General features: G+C 35.1%; 1 protein-coding gene across 2 annotated transcripts in view; it reads right to left on the bottom strand.

Moving 5' to 3' along the window:
- Nucleotides 1-18,612, bottom strand: part of JUP (junction plakoglobin) — a 54,962-nt gene extending 36,350 nt beyond the window's left edge. For both annotated transcript variants that reach the window (XM_014063805.2, XM_087713513.1), the window contains exon 1: nt 18,464-18,612. In XM_014063805.2, coding sequence (XP_013919280.2) covers nt 18,464-18,585 — 122 coding nt within the window. In that variant the 5' untranslated portion in view covers nt 18,586-18,612. The remainder of the gene's footprint in view (nt 1-18,463) is intronic.
- Between the last annotated feature and the right edge of the window lie 244 nt (nt 18,613-18,856).

The following is an 18,856-nucleotide window of genomic DNA, read 5'->3' as shown; positions in this document are numbered from 1 at the left end:
AATTGGATTATACTTCATGCAAAATGTTTACTACTATTATTTCATGCACACCTCATTAGAAAATTAATATGGATTTATTGTGATACTGCTTACATAATCACAGAATTGGGTTTTAAATTTTTGACTTGCTAGAGATACTTTTGATATAAGATTCTTCAAGCCAAAGCCAGAATATGAATTTTGTTTGCAAAAACAGACTAGCTCTGACAGGATGTATGATACTAAGAGAGCTTACTGGGTTGAAAAAAATAAATAAAACAAACCCACAATCACATGCATGCATCATTTCCACAGTTTCCTATCAGTATCCTGCTATTCATAATTGTCTCAAAACTATAAAACTAGCTTTCCTCAATATTTATATTCATTGTTTCCTGATGAAAAAGGGGTAAAGCAATTATTGGCTTTCTGGCACAAAATGGTATTCAAGCTAGTGATTGAAATGAAGTGTTTGTAATTGAAGCAAAAGTCACTAATGATTTTGGAGACTGATCTTGTGTATTTAAACATAAATCTCTAGGATAGGATTTTCAAGTGGCCAGAATCCATCAACAGAGTCTATAGTATCTTTTAAGACATCACCAAATAATATTTTATGGAGAGCCTATTGTTCTTTGAGAAATCTAAAAATAAATTTGGCGTGAGCTTTTAGGAATTGGGCAAATAATATTATATAAGACAGGAACATTGTAAAGCAACTACTCAATTGCTAAAAAGTACAAGCTAAAGGAATTTCAGTCTAGGTTTATATGCTAAAGCAGTCATCTAACAATAACTAAAAGCAGCTGTATGTCTGACATTTATATAAGGTATAATGTATAGGATATACCTATATAAGATATAGGAGGTATAGGATAGGTATATGATAGGGCAACCTACTTCTTAAATTTTAATAGGTTATATTTTTCTCATTTCTCAGCCTAGATGCATGCATGCTAATACTTTTTTCTTTTGCTCAAATACAGATATGGGACAAAGATAGAATACCCTTTTTGAGTTCTATTGTTTTATATACCAGGACATAGAAAAAGTTATCTGGTCCTTAGCAGTTCTTAAAAATACAACCTCAGATGAAAAATAACACCTGACATATTACACCATCATTTAATTACAAAAAGAAAGCCAAGGTATTTACCTACTTTTAAGAATTGCTAAGAACCAGATGATTTTTACCATGTCCTAATACATAAAACCATTGAAAACCAAGCAGGTGTATTTTATTTTTCATATGACTGTATCTATTTCTTGGCCTACATTTAAAAATTGAGTCAAATGCTATAGCTTGTATATTTTAAATTAAAATGGTCATGCGGGAGTTCAAAGCAGTTTTGCTAATTTCTACAAGAAGCACAGAATGGTGCAGGGAAAGGGCAACTGATGCTAGCTTGCTCCAAAACAAATATTTTTCTTTGAAAATATCTGGTATTCTTTGCCAAAAGAATCATCTGCCTTTGAAAGGCATGTCATTAATTAAAAGAGTTAATTAAAAGCAACAACTTTAAACATTTTTCCTAGCTATTTACAGGGGGTAGTTTAATTGTGGGTGATACCTTAATACTAGGGTGTCCAACCCACAGTCCTGGCCTGCATGAGACCCTGGATAACTAGTAATAAGGTCTCACAAAACTTTTAACATTACTATATGTTATTTACATGCATTAACCGTATTATATATTTTATATGCAGCCTAAGACAATTCCTCTTTACTCAAGCAGTAGCAAGCCCAAAGGTTGGATACTCATGCCTTAGTACAAAAAGAATAGAGTTGATCAGTTCTGTGTTATGTTTATCTGGGTTTTCTTACAAAAGCTCCCTTCCCTTCATTTGCAAAGTTAGTCCAGTATAAAATATGTGTTTTGTGCCTTGAATGTACACGTTGAAAAATGTCTCTAATATTTCCCTACAGTTTGACATAAAGTTGTATGGTTGCTATACTATGCCAATATGCTATGCGAGAATGAGCCCATTCTTTGTCAAGGAGTTCCCAACATATAAACTGAAATTTAAGGTTGAATTTAATTTGAACTAAACTGTTTAATCTACATAGTAAGCTCAGTTTCAAAAGTTAATAAAGGTGAGTTCAATATTCAAAAAGATGAACATTTGAAAGATTGGGGACTTGTGAGATAGTGGCCAATGGCTGGGTTAAGTGCTAACATAAGTGTACTACAATTGGCACATCAGAAGAACCTCAGTCTGAAGACCAAGTGTGTACATAATCTGCAAAAGGTACTGAAATGTTTGCTCCAATTTTGGAGCTTAAAATGTAGTCTTTCCTTATCATGTAGACTTATGGTAAGATGAAATATTACCAAAATAGATTTTTAAAAACTGGCATAGGAATGGAACTCTGCAAATGTAGACATATTAAATAAACTGTAATATGTTAGCCAAAATGAAATATCTATAGTTAATTTCAGCTACAACCATTTCTTGATTTTCCCCCACAAGCATTTAAAATATTTTACAATTAACTGAAGGCAGAATATTTTAAGAATTCAAGATTAGAATGTCAAGCATTCATTAAAATCTTCCAGGGAAAGAAAAATGGGGGTGGAGATGGATGGAAGAGAATGAAATTGAAAGGGATCTATGTATCTCATCCAAGTCAAAACAATATTCTGAAAAGGGGGAGGGGGGCTTTTTGCTATCATTTGTAAAAAATAAAACAGATATTTATAGCCCCTATAAGTGATGGGGGAAAGCAACAGAATCTCAATTATTTGCAGAAGGCAAGTTATACACATGTAACTACAACCAAAAGACATATCAGTCAAAGCTCGTATTGATACTACCAATCAATTTATTTCAGTCAATCAAAAATTTGCTCATGTAAACATTATTAACACCCAAAAGTAATTCAGCCTTGTTGGTCACTTTCTGTTCAAGTAATCAGAAAGTTCAAATGACTTAAGAGAATTATTTTCTTACCAGAATAATTTTTCAAAAATCCAATTTTTATATGATTGGGATATAAAATTGTATACCAGGCCCACATACAGCTGTGCTTTTATAAAATGCTAAATAGAAAGGAAAGGATTTTCATTAGAGAAGACTTAATTAGCTTTATCCCCGCCAGCTACATTCTCACTGCAATTCTTGTCTAAATTTTTAAAAAAACATATTCAGTTTCATATATTTATAAGAACAAAAAGGGAAAAAAACAATCACATTATAGTAAGAATTAAGAGTTGGCGGGGTTTGGTGTGTGTATGTGCACATTCAAGTAAGCACTGATTCCTGACAAGTCTCTGTAATTCTCTTGGCAAGATTTTCTGAAGTGGTTTGCCTTCTCACAGTATGTATGACTGGCTGAAATGGCTTTGTAACTAGAACTCACAATGGAACTAGAACTCACAATCTTCTGGCTTATAGCCTGATGCCTTAACCACTAAATTAAGTAAGAATTAAACACTAAAGATTTTTGCTTTGAAAGCTTATTTTCAAAAATATAGCATCAAAATAATAGTCAATTACATATGTGATTGCAGATGATATAAGTTGTGCTTAAGAAGACTTTAGCAACACATCAGAGTCAAGGTGATTCTATTTCAATATGACTGCACAATTTAATGGCAAACCATGAAATTCATTTCCTGCACCTAAAAGGGCTGGCAGGCCCTGGGGATAGATTTGAGTATGGCTGCTTCAGATACGTTCCTCACGGTTGCCATACAGGGAGGGCTTGGGATGATATAAATAGGAAACACATGTGCAGGCTTCATCAGCACAGGGAATGAACATCCCACTCCCATGAAATATGTCTCGAGAGTGTCAGTGCTTGAAAACATCATTGCATCTCATGAAGCGACTGCTATTTCAGGAATGCATGAGTGAATTCTGCATTTCAATACTACACAGCAAAGCATTCTTTTTTACAAACTAGTAAAAGAAGAGAGTCCTTTTGCCCTTTTACACAACCTCATAGTAATCAGCAAGACATGTGGGGTAGACTCTAATGATAAAGTATTAACTTGCTGCGACAGGCCAGTCACTGATGGGTGTTGCTTTTAATTCCTTTTGAAGGACTTGAACTTTCCAGATGTAATTTGGCTGGAAGTAGAAATTAAGTTAGGACACAAAGCCATGCAAATGAATCAGCTTGCATTCGTTTATCTTCCTTTCATTAGAAGCCCTATATTGTACTCTATTGAAAGTGTTTGTCCAACACCCAAATTTTTAAAATTGAAATATATGCATAAAGAATACATTTACTAAATAAATGATATTCTACCTTCAACTTTGTACAAAGAAATACTGTAAGAGAAACAAAGGGAAGGGAAAGGGAAACAAGCTGTAAAAGACATTAAGCTAAAGTTCTCCATTATACTGCAATATTAAAATGTACTGCAAATATGCATTTTTACACTCTTAAGCACACAAAAGTATTTTACACGGACTGATAACCACTCTTGCATGCTGCACAGATCGATATTATTGTCGTTTTGCAGACAAGAAGGGAATTGAAAGATTTTGCCTTGCTCAGTATTACCCCATGGGAACATTATTGAAATCTCACCTCTCCTATGAACCTTAGTTATTACTATGGCAGCTGTTACACATCTTAAGTTTTTTTTACAAAATTAGCATCACACAAACTTAGCACCTCAGTAAACCAATAAAACATGGATGGAGCCGCTGTTAGTGCTGTTCTCCACATTGTTAAAAATTACTGGAAGGAGAAAGAATATTATGACCACCCTGGAATCCTTATCAAAGATGGAAACAGTCCTGTAGAACCCAGGATTTGCAGGGAACCTTTTAGAAGCAGAGATCCTGTTGATTCAGAGTTGTAAAAAGTAGATACTTATAATGTCTGGCTGCAAGAAAAAGCTCTTTTAAAAAACCTGGAAGATATGGAAGAAAAATGTCTAAATCAACAGCATCCTGATTGTCCATTTCCTGTTACATGGCTGAACTTTGGGTTTCCTGGATTACATTTCTTGCTCATACCCCAATGCTGCTGTTTACATTTTTGGCCTTTGTTGTTGAATTTCTGGCTACCTTTGTTCTTTATCCTTTACACTGATTTGCTATTGTTCCTGTGAATTGACTTTAGTCTTCTGATGGATGACTCTGTTTTTGTGTTTTCTGACCTCAAGCATTGCAGAACAGTAAGAAAGACAAGATTATCAACTTTATAGTCTTGCAAAGAGAGTACATTGTGATGCAGTGTACAATTTTTGTGCTTTGAAGTTTATGTAAAAAAAACCTATTCAGCTTAAATCCAGGTAAGAGTTTTGTGCAGTACTCTTAGCCTAACATTAAGTCTATTTACAAATGAAAAAATCTGTAATCTGCCTAATGGCATCAACCAATATGCTTTGAATGGAACAATGGCCATGAGCAGAGGAGCATGTAGAGGACATGTGGCTACTTCTATTGGTGCTATATATTGTAACAATAGAACAATGATGTCATTATCATCATAATCCTTATTATTCAGGCAACTGACAGAAAAACTAAATATATGAAAATTGCAAATGAGTTGGACATCTCTTCTAATCATCTGTTAGTATCATGTAGATAAAAGGAGCCATATCAGAATGAATTAAGAATTTGGGTGGTTGTATATCACACTGGTACTTTGCATAGAGATGCTGGATCTACTGATTCAATTTAGCATCTACAAAAATCCTAGTTGTTATAATCAAAAGACATGCTTTCTCATCAAGAAAGCTTGGTGACTATCTCCTCAGCAGCAATTTTTGGGAATCTACAAAAATTGGAGTTTATATTGTATGTAGACTGGGCAATGTTACTTAATTTATATTTGAGTCAAAAATGTATTACATCTAATGGTTTTCAGTCCAATATTCTACATTCAGTGGACTAGGACACAGATGCAAATTTGGAGGGGTAAGGCTTCATATGGCCTTTCAGTGCTGTACTAAGTAAGAGCCCAAGTAAAAGGTGGTGCCAAGTTATTTCAAACATTGTTCAATTAAAGGAGACATGAGTTTTGTAGTTACAATGCTAAAATGATTTCAACTATTAAAAGCAAGAATAATTTCAACTGTGAGATTACTGCTGGCTACCCAAAATTTGTGATTACTTAAAGCTGGATCCTAATTGCTAGGGTTTAATATTAGAAAACAAAATAAAAATGCAAAGAGTAATTGCTTAATTTTATCCTGTATTCATAAGTGTGCTGGACACTCTTTCAGGCAATTCAATCTACTTAATTTGGGTGGGGAAAGTAATGAAGTCTATGAAGTCTACCTAGGTCTCTCACATGTGTACAAAAATATGCAGTTTTAATTTAATAGAATTCTCAACCCAAGTTATTAGGATTTACCACATCTATGGATCAGCGAATATTTGTATTTGTGTATTCATCCTATCCCAGAAGAGTACAGTGTATGGCCCACTCTTCCTTCGGGTTTATAAGAGATATCAGAAGCTCACCCTCTGCAAACCAGCTGAATTTATGTGTAAACTGGTTTGGAGATTTCAGCTATTTCTCACTGCAAATATTTTAGATGCTAAAATTATACCAAAATATGTATTAGAACATGTATAAATATGCCAGGGAATATTTATGTCTTGGGAGGGGGGAAGAATCATCAGATAAAGATAAAAGACAGTTTATTTATAAAATGCTTTCACAAGAAGCAAATCATAAGATGTTTTGAAGTTATGCTGAATGTCTACACTTCACAAAATCTAATTCACAACTGGGGGAGGGGGAAGAATTGCTAGAACAACACACCCACGCTAATTACTAATATTACAAATGGATGAACAAGTTATTCTTGAAATGATTAGCTTAGTAACATCTAAAAAAATATGAATCCAAATTAAATGACTGGTTAGATAGTAGGAGACAGTGGCTCTCCAATTCTAAGTGTTGACATTAAATAAAAAACATTGCAGTTTACTTTCAAAAATTATACCCTCTGAGTCAACACTCATTAAGAATTTTGGAAAACCTGTTAGAGAGAAGGACAAACAATACTTCTATGTACATGGTAAACTTTTCCTTAATATCTTTTTCTTCCTGAAGAGATTATTATACTGATAGCTGTCCTACTCTCTTAAGAGAAGCATCATGTTCTCTTTTTACATTTGTAAGAGAGAGAAAAAAGACACGACCAACAAAAGAAATTCTTTTCTGATAATGTTCCTGTGAACAAAGAGCCCAAGTTTAAAAATGAATTTATTTCTTCTGTGATTATCTTAAATTCTTTACTAACAGAAAAATATAGAACATGAATTAAAAATAGTATGAATCTAAAACCTTTAGTTCACCTTCCTGGCAAGGGTTGAATCCAGTGATGTTCAGCACCCCTTCCAACTCTGTGATTCTATCATCATGGCCAAGGTTAATTCCTCAATTTAATCTGGACTTTTACAAATGAAACCTGCCTTGTCATAACTGAAGGAAGGTCAAAGATGTGATCTAGCTGTTCAAGTAAACACAGTCCTCAAGTCTCAAACATTTCTGTATTCAGCATGCTTTAAATATTTCAAAAAAGAGACAGCATGACAATTCACAAAATGCTACTTACTTCATAAAACCACTGAAGCAGCAGCGAGGACTGTTTAGAGGACTGATACATATCACCTCAACCATGAATGTGAACTGAAGGACTACAAAATATGTGTTCCCTACTATAAGTTACAAACATCCTGTAGCACAATGCCACACAGACATCATGGCCTTTCAAACAATTTAAAGAATCTCCAAATTCTGATATTGCCTTCTAATTCTTTCTGAAACAGTTCATTTTAAACAATAACAATAAAATATCTAGATCTCAAACCCAAGAGTGATTTTCTGCTTAAATTCAAAGCATTAGGGAATTGTCTATATGAAATGATGATGATGATGATGATGATGATGATGATGATAATGTTTGGTGAGATTCACAGCCTTTGGGGTTGGTTGGTAGCTCAAGAGCTTGAGCCCTAACCAAGGACCTAGGAACTGTTACGGTAATGTTGGATTATTATTATTATTATTATTATTATTATACAATTGTTATCACAGCGGCCAGTTGTTTCGCTGGATTTGGCATTGGTTATTAGTCGGGCCCCACCCAGGGGCCTAGGACGTCCTAACGTATTTTCGTAATATGCGTGCAGATCCAAGCAGTGCGGCTTTTTGCATTTGACTGATGGTGATTTTGTCAATTTTTAACTGTTTTAAATGTAATTCCAGTGCTTTTGGAATAGCACCCAGTGTGCCAATTACCATTGGAATTACCACTGCTGGTTTGTGCTGGTTTATTTTTTATTATTATTATTATTATTATTATTATTATTATTATTATTATTATTATTATTATTATTATTAATTGCACAGTCAGCCAGATATTTAGACTGGGTTTGGCATTTTTGTCTACCTAGAGTCCTTACCAAGGTCCTGGCATAGGCAAATCTGGATGTTTGACTGTACTGTTGTTGTTATTAATTAGATTTTTATAGGATGTTAAGTTTATAGGTTTAAGAAAGTGATGGAAGAGAATCAAAATACCATTACTACTTGTCTCAAATAAGCTTATCTGAACAACAAGTACAAAGCCACTATAATATGCCATAAGTGAAATGCACTTAATTTTCAAACAACAATTTCACACACACTGCTAGACCACAGTTTGAGTTTTTTTGGCTTAACACAGGAGTAACCTGTGGATCCTCAACTCCTGTTTTATGGTCCTCACACCATTCTCAAATTATGCCACTGAAATATTTTATCATTTAAAACTCTTACATTTAAATCTCCCCACAACTTACAATGAGGGAAAAACCAGTAAAAGAAAAAGATTGCCTCACCACATCATCACACAAACTACCTGTAACTCTTGGAGACTAAAATAATTTTAAAATATATATTGCTGCTTTGAAGCCACAAAAAGCTTGCTTACCATGTTGCCTACTATGATTAAAAATTCAATTTGGTGCTATGTGTGAACACAGCCAAACTGAATGACACAGGGAGGTTGTCAACTAGTCTAGCCTTAGGGTAAATCTAAATATGTCACCTACCCTCTAGTTAATGGCATATTGAAGAAATGCAGTAGCATTAAGTGGTGCAAGGAGACAGTGTACAAGCAAGGGTGTATTTATGAAGAGTTGGCTACATAAATTAATCCTTAGCTGCTTCTAGTCACAAAGTCAGTAAATAAGGAATAGCAAACATTCCAGTAAACTACAACATTAAGCAGCCATGGAGAAAGATGTTGAGAGTCTGAATTCATTGGCATCAACAGATTCCCCCTCCCTCCTGCTTTAAACAAATACTGAGTGGTGTTTTTTTTTAGAGTTATAAGGCCATGCTTTTTAGAATTAATTGAATGCAAAAGAAAATGTAAAACAAAGTACTACACTCTGTTTTTAATTATATGTTTTCCTCCTCCATATATGTAATACAATACAAACTAGCTTGAACCACTGATGTTTCCAAAACTAGTTATATAACAGGAAATCAATCCTATATTTAAAGAACTATAACACATATGTAAATAAAACTACCAGCACATGTATTTCTGGGGGTACCCCTGAATTTTAATGTGGTGTAAGAACATTGTATATACTGGTATTTCAGACCCAAATTCTTTTTTCTCAAGGAAAAATACAGAAAACTTCCTTCAACTCAAGTCCCTTATGGTTTCAAAACTTCCAAAAATATTAAATCTAATTTTATGGCTAGTTATTGAGGGGATTGTTTAGTCTCTAACCTTTAAAATTGGAAGTATCACCTGTTCCTTTACTTTTTTTTTATAAGCCAAACAAGATCTATCTCTGGAATCTGATCTAAGAAAGTTTGATTTTTCTACTGAATTAAACAAGAACTGTTCAAATATTACAGTGAAATTGTTGTGAACTAAAATATATTTATAAGGAAACCATTGTTTCAATTAGATGAGAAAGCACAGAAACATTTTTTTAAATGGTCCAAAAATGTTACAAATTAAATTAAAAGACCCTTCCATATTTGACATATTACACAGTCCTGTCACAATACAGGCAGTCATTGACTTATGGCCATTCATTTTAGCAATCATTCAAAGTTATGATGGCACTGAAAAAAAGGTGACTTACAACCAGTTATTACACGTAACAATCATTGCAGTATTCCCATGGCCACATGATCATGAATTAGATTCTTGGAAGCTGACACTTATTTATCAGGATTGCAGCAATATGGGGTCATGTGTTTGTCATTTGTGACTTTCTTGATTGGCTTCTGACAAGCAAAGTCAATGAGGGAAGCCGAATTTCCTTAATAGCTGTGTGTTTCATTTAACAACCATAGGGGGAAAAAAGTCAGAAAATCAGATGTGGTGATGTGATACTCACTTAATGACCCCATCTTTCCATCCCAATTGTGGGATTATCTATGGAATACCACTTGGACTGATAAGTAAAAAAAACTGTAGAATGCTACTGGCACTACCCAGGTTAAAAAAACAACAACCTGTCCACTATTTATAATGTCTATCACAGTTCACCAAAGCCTAGTGAGTTCTCTAGCTGTAAAATACTCTCAATATATTTGGAAGGAATCAGCCTAAGGAAGGTTAATCTAATCTATAGTTGTTTAGCTAAACCTACTGTAAAGATATGTGAGAATGACTTTGAGGGACAAGATAAGAGATGCTGCCTAGGAAAGGCAATCACAGGAAAGATGTGGGGAGGGAATGGAAGCCAGCAGCTAATAGTTAGAAAGAGAAACTTAGGGAAGATTCCCCCTAATAGATCAGGCAGTTAAAAGTGATTGTAGGAAATTTGTACTTTAAGATTGCAATATTTTGTTGCAATAGCTTTACAATAAAGTAGAATTAGTTCATCTGGTCATGTTTCCTGTCGGTTTACTGGGGAGGATGACCTGCCTGGTTTTATCCAGGGTTGCTCATGTTCCCTATTTCTTTAAATGAAAATACCAAAATATAATGTGTATTCTCATAAAACTGCTGACAGACCAAAATTTGTCAAAATCTAGTTATGTATTCTGAAACCACTTTGCCATATCGTATGATAATAGTACTAACCAGATCCTTTAAACATCCCTTCTTCTAGTGTGTCTAATAAATCTTTAGCACCTAAGAAGGGCAACCTTATATCACTGTAATACAAGAGCAGAATTAAAAGACTGCATATAAACAGAAATGAAACAAGCATCAATTCCATTGTCTATTAGCAAACATACATGTTTCTGCCAAATCTAAACCTGGCAGTTATACTGTCAAATTAGATTATTAATTGAACTCAAAGTAAGATTATATAAGATTATCTTGAAGATATAAATCTTGAAAAGCCAGAAATTCCAACTCCAACATTTTAGAATTTCAACAAATTAATTTCAGTGTTCAGATTCTATTTTAAGATAATGTACTATATATCATTACTGTTTTTAATAAATTCTTAACCATATCTTGTAACTATGAACACACTCTTCATGGAAGGATAAACTATAAACATTATTTATAAATAGGAATTGTGCAACATAGGTACAAAACTTTAGGGCTTCCAAATGTTAATTTGGAAGAATTAGATAAAGCCTGTAACAGTCATACTTAACAAACCCACACTTATGTTTCCTACCTGAGAAATGAAAAATCTCAAGCAAGCAAACAACCAAGTTCAATTAGTATCAAGAATTCCACAATTCAACTACAAATGTTGTTACAAATGTTCCCTTTGAAAGGAAATTAACTTTTACTATAAAGTCCCAATATTTTTGAACTCCTTGTTTGATAGGAAAGCTGCCAGTCTTACACCCGACAAAGCAATCATTAAAAGTGTTACTACATTCTCTAGAAAAGCATCCAAGTTCATTTAAGCCAAATTTGTGGAGAAATTGATTTTCCATGACGTTGTCTGGAAGCTTTCCAAACTGAGGTATTTACAGGATCCAGGGAGAGCCTAATTGAGTCATTAGAGTTTTTATAACTGATAAATGTCACTGAAGAATATGACTGGCTGAAGGCTTTCGTTTCATTCATTGTTAAATCTATCTATTTATACATAAACCATATACATTAAAGCATCTGAGATTCTCTTCATTTTGTTTTCCTGAACAGAATGTTGAGCATCAAGGCCATAGCTCTAGATATATTATGTATATCAATTCAGCCAATGTGTTCAGGTTTGCTAAACAAAATGACTGATATGGCTATTAGGGGGAAAGGGCTTAACTTTATTTTCTATCTTCTATATAGATACCAGTAATAATTAAATACATCAGAAAAGTTAAATACATGAGGTTAAGAAAAGGTTTATAACTGAATAGCAAAGGGATGTTTTTGTCTTTCCCTATCTCGGAATATTGCCCAGGCAGCTTTTGATGCCAAATGTCATTAAGGACAACACCTGCAAGGGTTAGGCCTTGTTCCTGTCATACAGCTTTAGTGTATTTGCCTCACGGCTGCTTTTTAACTTACCTACTGAAATCCAGTGAAACAGGAAAACTTAGGACTTTTTGTCTAAGACAAGTACATATTTGAATCTTCTTGAGGGAACTTGCTACTCAGGGACATAAAAAAGAACACACAAAAGACATAAGCAGGGACACATCTTTTAATACTGAATAATAAAAGTATTGAAAATTACCATAGTACTAGCCCCTCAGAAAGTTACATGCAAACATTGAGGAAAGAAAATCTAATATGGTATTAATTTAGAAGCTGATATCCAGTTTGGCCTTATAAAATTGAACCCAATTTATTTTTTGCTATATCTTTCAATAATTTGCTAACAAATCTGTATATTTTTATTGGAAATTTGTCCAATTTTAACTCTTTCAGATAGGTTACAAAATGTTTGCTAGTGGTGATGATCTTATTGATTAAACCAATAATACATCCTGATAGTAGGCTTAAGAACTGAATATTAATGTATGTCACTAAAATATTAGGAAACAAATTTTAATATGATATGATTTCAGCAAATAGCATAAATGGGGAAATCAGTTAATACCAGACCTTTTAATAGTATCAATTTTCATCCCAGGCAATGGAAGTTATGGTATTATTTCAAACTACTTGTCTGTTATCAACATCTTTCTTGCCACAATAAAACTAACCCATCCACATGGGATAGTTATATAGCTATACTATATTTCAGTCCCAAGTTTAACTAACATGAACTTGGAAAAATGCATTCTAATGCAGTCAGCTAGATTGTTCAGAATTACTTCAGATACATAACTTGCCATTTATCAATCAGTTTTCTCCAAGTTAGGTCCCATATGTGGATTTCAACTCTCATAATAATCAACAATGCCTATGCTGGCTGGAGAATTCTGAGAATCAAACTCCTGATGTCAGAATGCCACTCACACTGGGGAAGGCCATTATAGAATATTCCTTCAGAATCAATTCAATATTGATTCTGAAGGAATATTCAACTTAAAATAAGAATTGCTTCCATCATTATTACTTCAAGAGAAATAAAGGGGTAATATGCATTATAAAATCCACACCTTGGGAAACAATGCTTTTATAGTTATACCTACAGAACCTCACCTTCTCCATTTCTTTCCAAACAATTTCAATAATCAAATTTATTTTAAGGACTAATCTAGTTTTATTTCAAAGACTTCTGAAGAAAACTAAAAATAAGCCCAGCAAGCAGTATGTATAACTTATTTTAAGTGTATTTTCCTATATACACTCATATGTGAATGAACTGGGAATTTCTGGTATGAATGGAATCAGTAGGAATGAAGTGAAATTAAAGCTTTCTTATTTGCATATAAATAATTTAGTAAAGGTTATCATACCACCTCTAACTTCTAGTTTTTGTAGTTTTTGTAGTTTTTGGTTATAGCAAAAAAAACACCTAAGTTTAAGAATAATTCCTAAATCGAGGAAATGTGTATTTAAGCAAACTCTGTCAGAATTATGTAATCTCTGTAATCTTTCTCTGCAAAAAATTATATTGAAATAGAGACTAATATAAATGAGAATTCTAAATTTAATTTATGAAACATTCACAAGATACAAAAACTCCCTGTGACCAAAACCACAGGTTAATTCATTGATCTGTCTTAGAAAGGTAGAAAATATGCATATCCAACCTTGATACTAAATGATTTTACCATCATTTTTTTCAACTTCATCTTAAAGCATTGAAGAGCTGAAGGACAGACTTCAAATAGGTATTAAAAGATGGTAGATATAGACAACAAAAAAGAGAGAAAGATATTAGCAGTACTCATGCATACAATCTAATTAGTGATACTAAATGGAATATTCTAGGAAGAAGGAAAGGAATAATAAGAAGACCCATCCAAGTTTCTTTGATTTCTGAACTAAATATAATTTTAGCACCTTAGGTAGAACTTAAATATAATATTTTTATGTACTGGCTGGGCCTGATCACATTTAAAATATACAATACTTAGTTTACAGAAGAAGACACAATGTAATGCTTGCATATACACGTCCACACACATTTGATTATACTGAATTTCCATCAGAACTGGATCTTTCACTTGTTTTTTTCCCCAGCAACTTATTAGAAGCATAAGTTGGATCTTTCACTTGTGTTTTTTTCCAGCAACTTATTAGAAGCAAGCAACTTCTTTCCCAAGCCAACTCCCCACACTTATCCTTTAATCTATGCTGCAAGGCTGATTAATTAAGCAAATCATTTGGCTAATGTAACTAGAACACCCCTTGCCTCACCCTCTGCTAAGATTAAAAGGCAACTGAAAAAGAAAAGAATTTTCAAATTCACCAGCTTCTGCCAAGCAATGAATGACTAAACATGCTTATCAAATATAAATGTAGTATCTTTTAAGAAAATATTTAGGGGAAAACACTATTCTTTAATGAAAGAAATTTTTATTTAAAAAAAACAGCCATGAGACATGAGCAAACCAAAAAAGGAAGCTTCAAGTTGACTTATACATCTACGCATTCACACAGAAATCAGAATCTTTACAGATTTCTCCACTCAAATTTCTCAAGATAGGAATTCAGACAGTGCAGTTTACCAACTTTTTTTCCAGCCTCCAGAATGGAGAATGCAGTCCCTTAAAAAGATGTAGCTTTTCAGTGGCATGTAATAAAAACCTTCCTGCATAAAATAAAGACATCGGACAAATAAAAAATAGATCTTAACTTTTGAATATTTGGTCCATACTTGATGTCACTAACAGAACACTTCTAATATACTACATAAGGGCAAACAAAAACAACAAAGTAAAACAGAAAAAAATATACAATTTGTTGACCATAGTTACTGGTTAAAAGTGAAGCTAATTTCCATATTTTTCAGTCCAACATTCTTAGTTTCAGATTTCCAAACTTGATTTTAGCAAGGATTGATAAATGGTAATAAAAATTCAAACTCAGAAAAAGAAAGTTCATATAACCCTATATTGGCATTTTTTAAATAAAAAAATAATTTTTGCACCCATAAAATATAATTTCTCTTTAATGTTTAGCTGTTAACATTTATAAGTTAAAGGTAACCATCCTAGCTCAATAGACTGGCTTCTTCCAACATTATTCAGAAGTTCTACTGCAGAACCTACAAGAGAAAATGTTATCTTCCAGTGCTCCATTTCCTTTTTTCTAAACATAAAGTTGTGCTTCTTATTTCCACAGAAACATTACTCTTCATTTAAAAACAGAAAAATTGTTATTATACTGGAAATAGCTGGGAAGCAGGGAGATGGAAGAGACATGACAAATGCATACATGAGAGTCAGCTTTCCTTCCTGCCACCCCCCTCTTGTGAAACTCACCAAGATTCCCATATGACTCACTCAGTACACAGACAAAGCAGTAAAATGTCTGGCATTCTGGATCTTTTATGAAGCAATAATAGAGCTGCTTCAGAAGTCAAACATATTATGATTTAAGTATGAGCAATGAACACAAAGTTGAATGTCCAATGATCCACAATTCCATCAACCATAAAATCCTTTTTAGACTATCTCTATAAATGGACTATTTATATGGGAAAAATGGGTTCATATTCTTATATCTGTATCTCTTCCAATAACATCATATAGTTATTGAACAGCTACAGTTTTTTCTTTATAAACTTGTAAAACATAAAAGCAACAGAAACAATCAAACTCAGCCTCAAGAAACAGAAAATTTCAAGAACTAATTATACTTCTTTTGTGGTGATTCAGCGTAAATCAAGTTGCAATCACTAATTCAGTATGACTATTCTTTGTAACTTCCCTTGCGTTTTAATTGGCAATACAGCTTTTCACAGCAATAAGAACTCTTTGACCTCCTCTCTGCAGCCCATAAGGGACATCTTCAGGATTGCTCCTAGTCATAGAACCCAGTTAACTTAGTCTGCATTGTCACAAATATGCATATTGAGTGCAAAAAAGTACTCAGCAATTACTTAGTCTAACAAACAATGTGTATTGTTATTATCATTCTTGCACTTCTAAGCAATCCCGTAAATCAATTACAAGCTTTTACAGAGGTATCAGCAAAGCCTTTTGTTTTTAATCACATTTATTTTATTTTTTATGAACTGGTTAATCTTTAAAAGACAACTTTTAAAGGAACAGAGACTTCTTAGCAGTCTATGCAGATAAGACAAAATTAAGAATTATATCAGTTTTATATCTATTTTGTTTATACAGTACTAAATTATCAACAACCAAAATAGCTAAACATCAAACAACATCTGCAGATTAAAAAGAAATTCTGTCCATACAAATATGCTTAAAATCCCATTTGCCATTATCTTCATCCCACTTATTATAGTATTTATACTTCAGGACATTACAATTTTTTTTAATACAGTAGACAACTATTAAAATGGCTGAAGGGTAATGAACAATTCGTTTTGGGACAACATAAAGGGTGTGTCTGGGAGAGACAAACTGGATTATGAGACTTCTAAATGCAACAGCTCAAGTTGAGCAAACAAGAGCCAAATTTAATTAGCACACTTCGGAAATCAAAGTATGAAAGAGTCAAGGAGTATGCACCCTTTGTTCACAAATCAGTCACATAAATGAGCACACAGCATACTTTTCTCTGAACCAGCATTCATGCACAATGGTTTTTTCCTATCAGTGCTCCAGAAGGGGGAGTGCTATTCATCCATAATTAACACACATTAATTTTAACAATTAATTATTTTATATATTTTCTAATACGTACACAAAGATTCACTTTTCAATGAATTGTAAATTCATTCTTGCACATTCAAAACTAAACAAAAGAGCAGGCATATTTTATCCCTCAACAGTAGACATATACTTACCATGGTTAGGTGAACTGAATCCATAAACTAGTAAACCAACTTACTGGGATTTCAATCCCTAAACCCAATAACTGATATTATTCTTGCGCTAAAACATATGGTATCCTTTGAAACACTGACCTTGAAACAGAAGCAGAGCAGCTGACAACTAGAAATATTTCCAGCTCAATGCCAGCCCACTCCTCCAAGTATTCTTCTACCTCTATTAATCAGAATGGTCTCTTTTACTGTCTTCAACTCCACATTCCCTTAACCTCACTCTGTAATGTCTTGCCCTGCCCAACTTTTTCTCAACAATTCCTGGAATGTATATCATCACCATCACTGAAAAAACCAACCCTCATTCTCCAAGGTTTTCGCTGCAGAGCCAAAATCAATGCCCCAACTCAAGCTTATCTCACACCTACCACTTCAAAATGGTCTTTTGTGCTCCTATTTCCATGACGGGATTACAGCTCATTTCCAGCACCTTGCTCTCCCTGTTCCCCCCTGGGCCAAAAGTCTTGTTTCTTTTCAGCTTCGATGAGCGCATCTGGAAACTACCTCAACTGGCATGAGCTTCCCACTTCACCCACCACCATTTCAAAACCACCTTGAATCCAAGAGCAAGCTCCCCATATCTTGGAGGCACAAACCACCAACCGGCAGTCCCATCCCTATCCAGTTGCACCCCCCGGTTTATCCACAGGCCTCCTGACCACGTCCCTTCTCCACAAGTTCCCGCATTTCTCTTCAGACTCCAAAGGGGGGGAAAGCCCACCGAATTTCATTCAGGCAGTGGCGTATTTTTTTTAACACCGCCCCCCCCCCGCTCGCTTCCTTTTTACCCACCTTTCCGTTTCTTTTCACCCACCCCAAGGAGCTCCACTTCCACCACCTCCAAAGACCCTCTACCCCCACCCCCAGGGAGCAAGGAAATACCAACCCCTTCGACATATGGTAGAAAGCGGGGAGAGAAGTTTGGGGTGTGGAACCTAAACTCGTCCCTTATTCCCTTTCTCCCCCGCCCCCCGCACGAATCCCCTCCTGCATGCCACTTCATTGCCGTGGGGACAGCGCCCAAAGACTTCCTTCGGCGGGAGGGGTCTTCTTCCCTCGCCATCCCCTTAAGCATACTTCCTGACACGGGACTGTGTCCCCCAGCCCGCTTCCCCGGAGAAAGCTCATACCTTGCCGTCCCCACCCCCATACGTCCCCTCCGAAGCGACCTCTCGCCCGGGGGTCCCTTCCCTGCCCCTTCCTTCCCCCTCCCTCCCCGACCCACCTGCTGGCCCCGTCGCCACCGCCTTGATTGCTTCTATCCACTCCGCCCCGCTCCAAGTGACTCGATTCAGCGAACAATGGGGGTGAACAGCGAGCTTGGCAGAGCCCATCCCTGGTCCCCATGGACACAGGCCACGCCCCCAGATCTCTGAATGGCCTATTCCGTCTGGAGGAGGCGCAGTCACCTCTCCCGCTGCCACGCCCAGTTTCGCCCTGCCCTGGAATGGTGTTTACCGGCCAAGTCTCCTGATTAGACGCGAAGAGCAGGTGGCAATCAGAGGCCGGAAGGAACTTTCGCGCAAACTAGAAGGGCGAGTCGAGGACTGAGGGAACGGCAGGTGTGGGAGGGGCAGGATACAAGGTGGGCGGGGCTAGCGACAACGAGCGGGGTGGG

Source organism: Thamnophis sirtalis, unplaced genomic scaffold (assembly GCF_051295495.1).
Source record: "Thamnophis sirtalis isolate CommonGarterSnake01/CBP01778 unplaced genomic scaffold, rThaSir2_p1.2 scaffold_4, whole genome shotgun sequence".
NCBI lineage: Eukaryota > Metazoa > Chordata > Lepidosauria > Squamata > Natricidae > Thamnophis > Thamnophis sirtalis.
The sequence above is the reverse complement of the archived record's forward strand: the minus strand, read 5'-3'. Positions and strand labels throughout refer to the sequence as shown.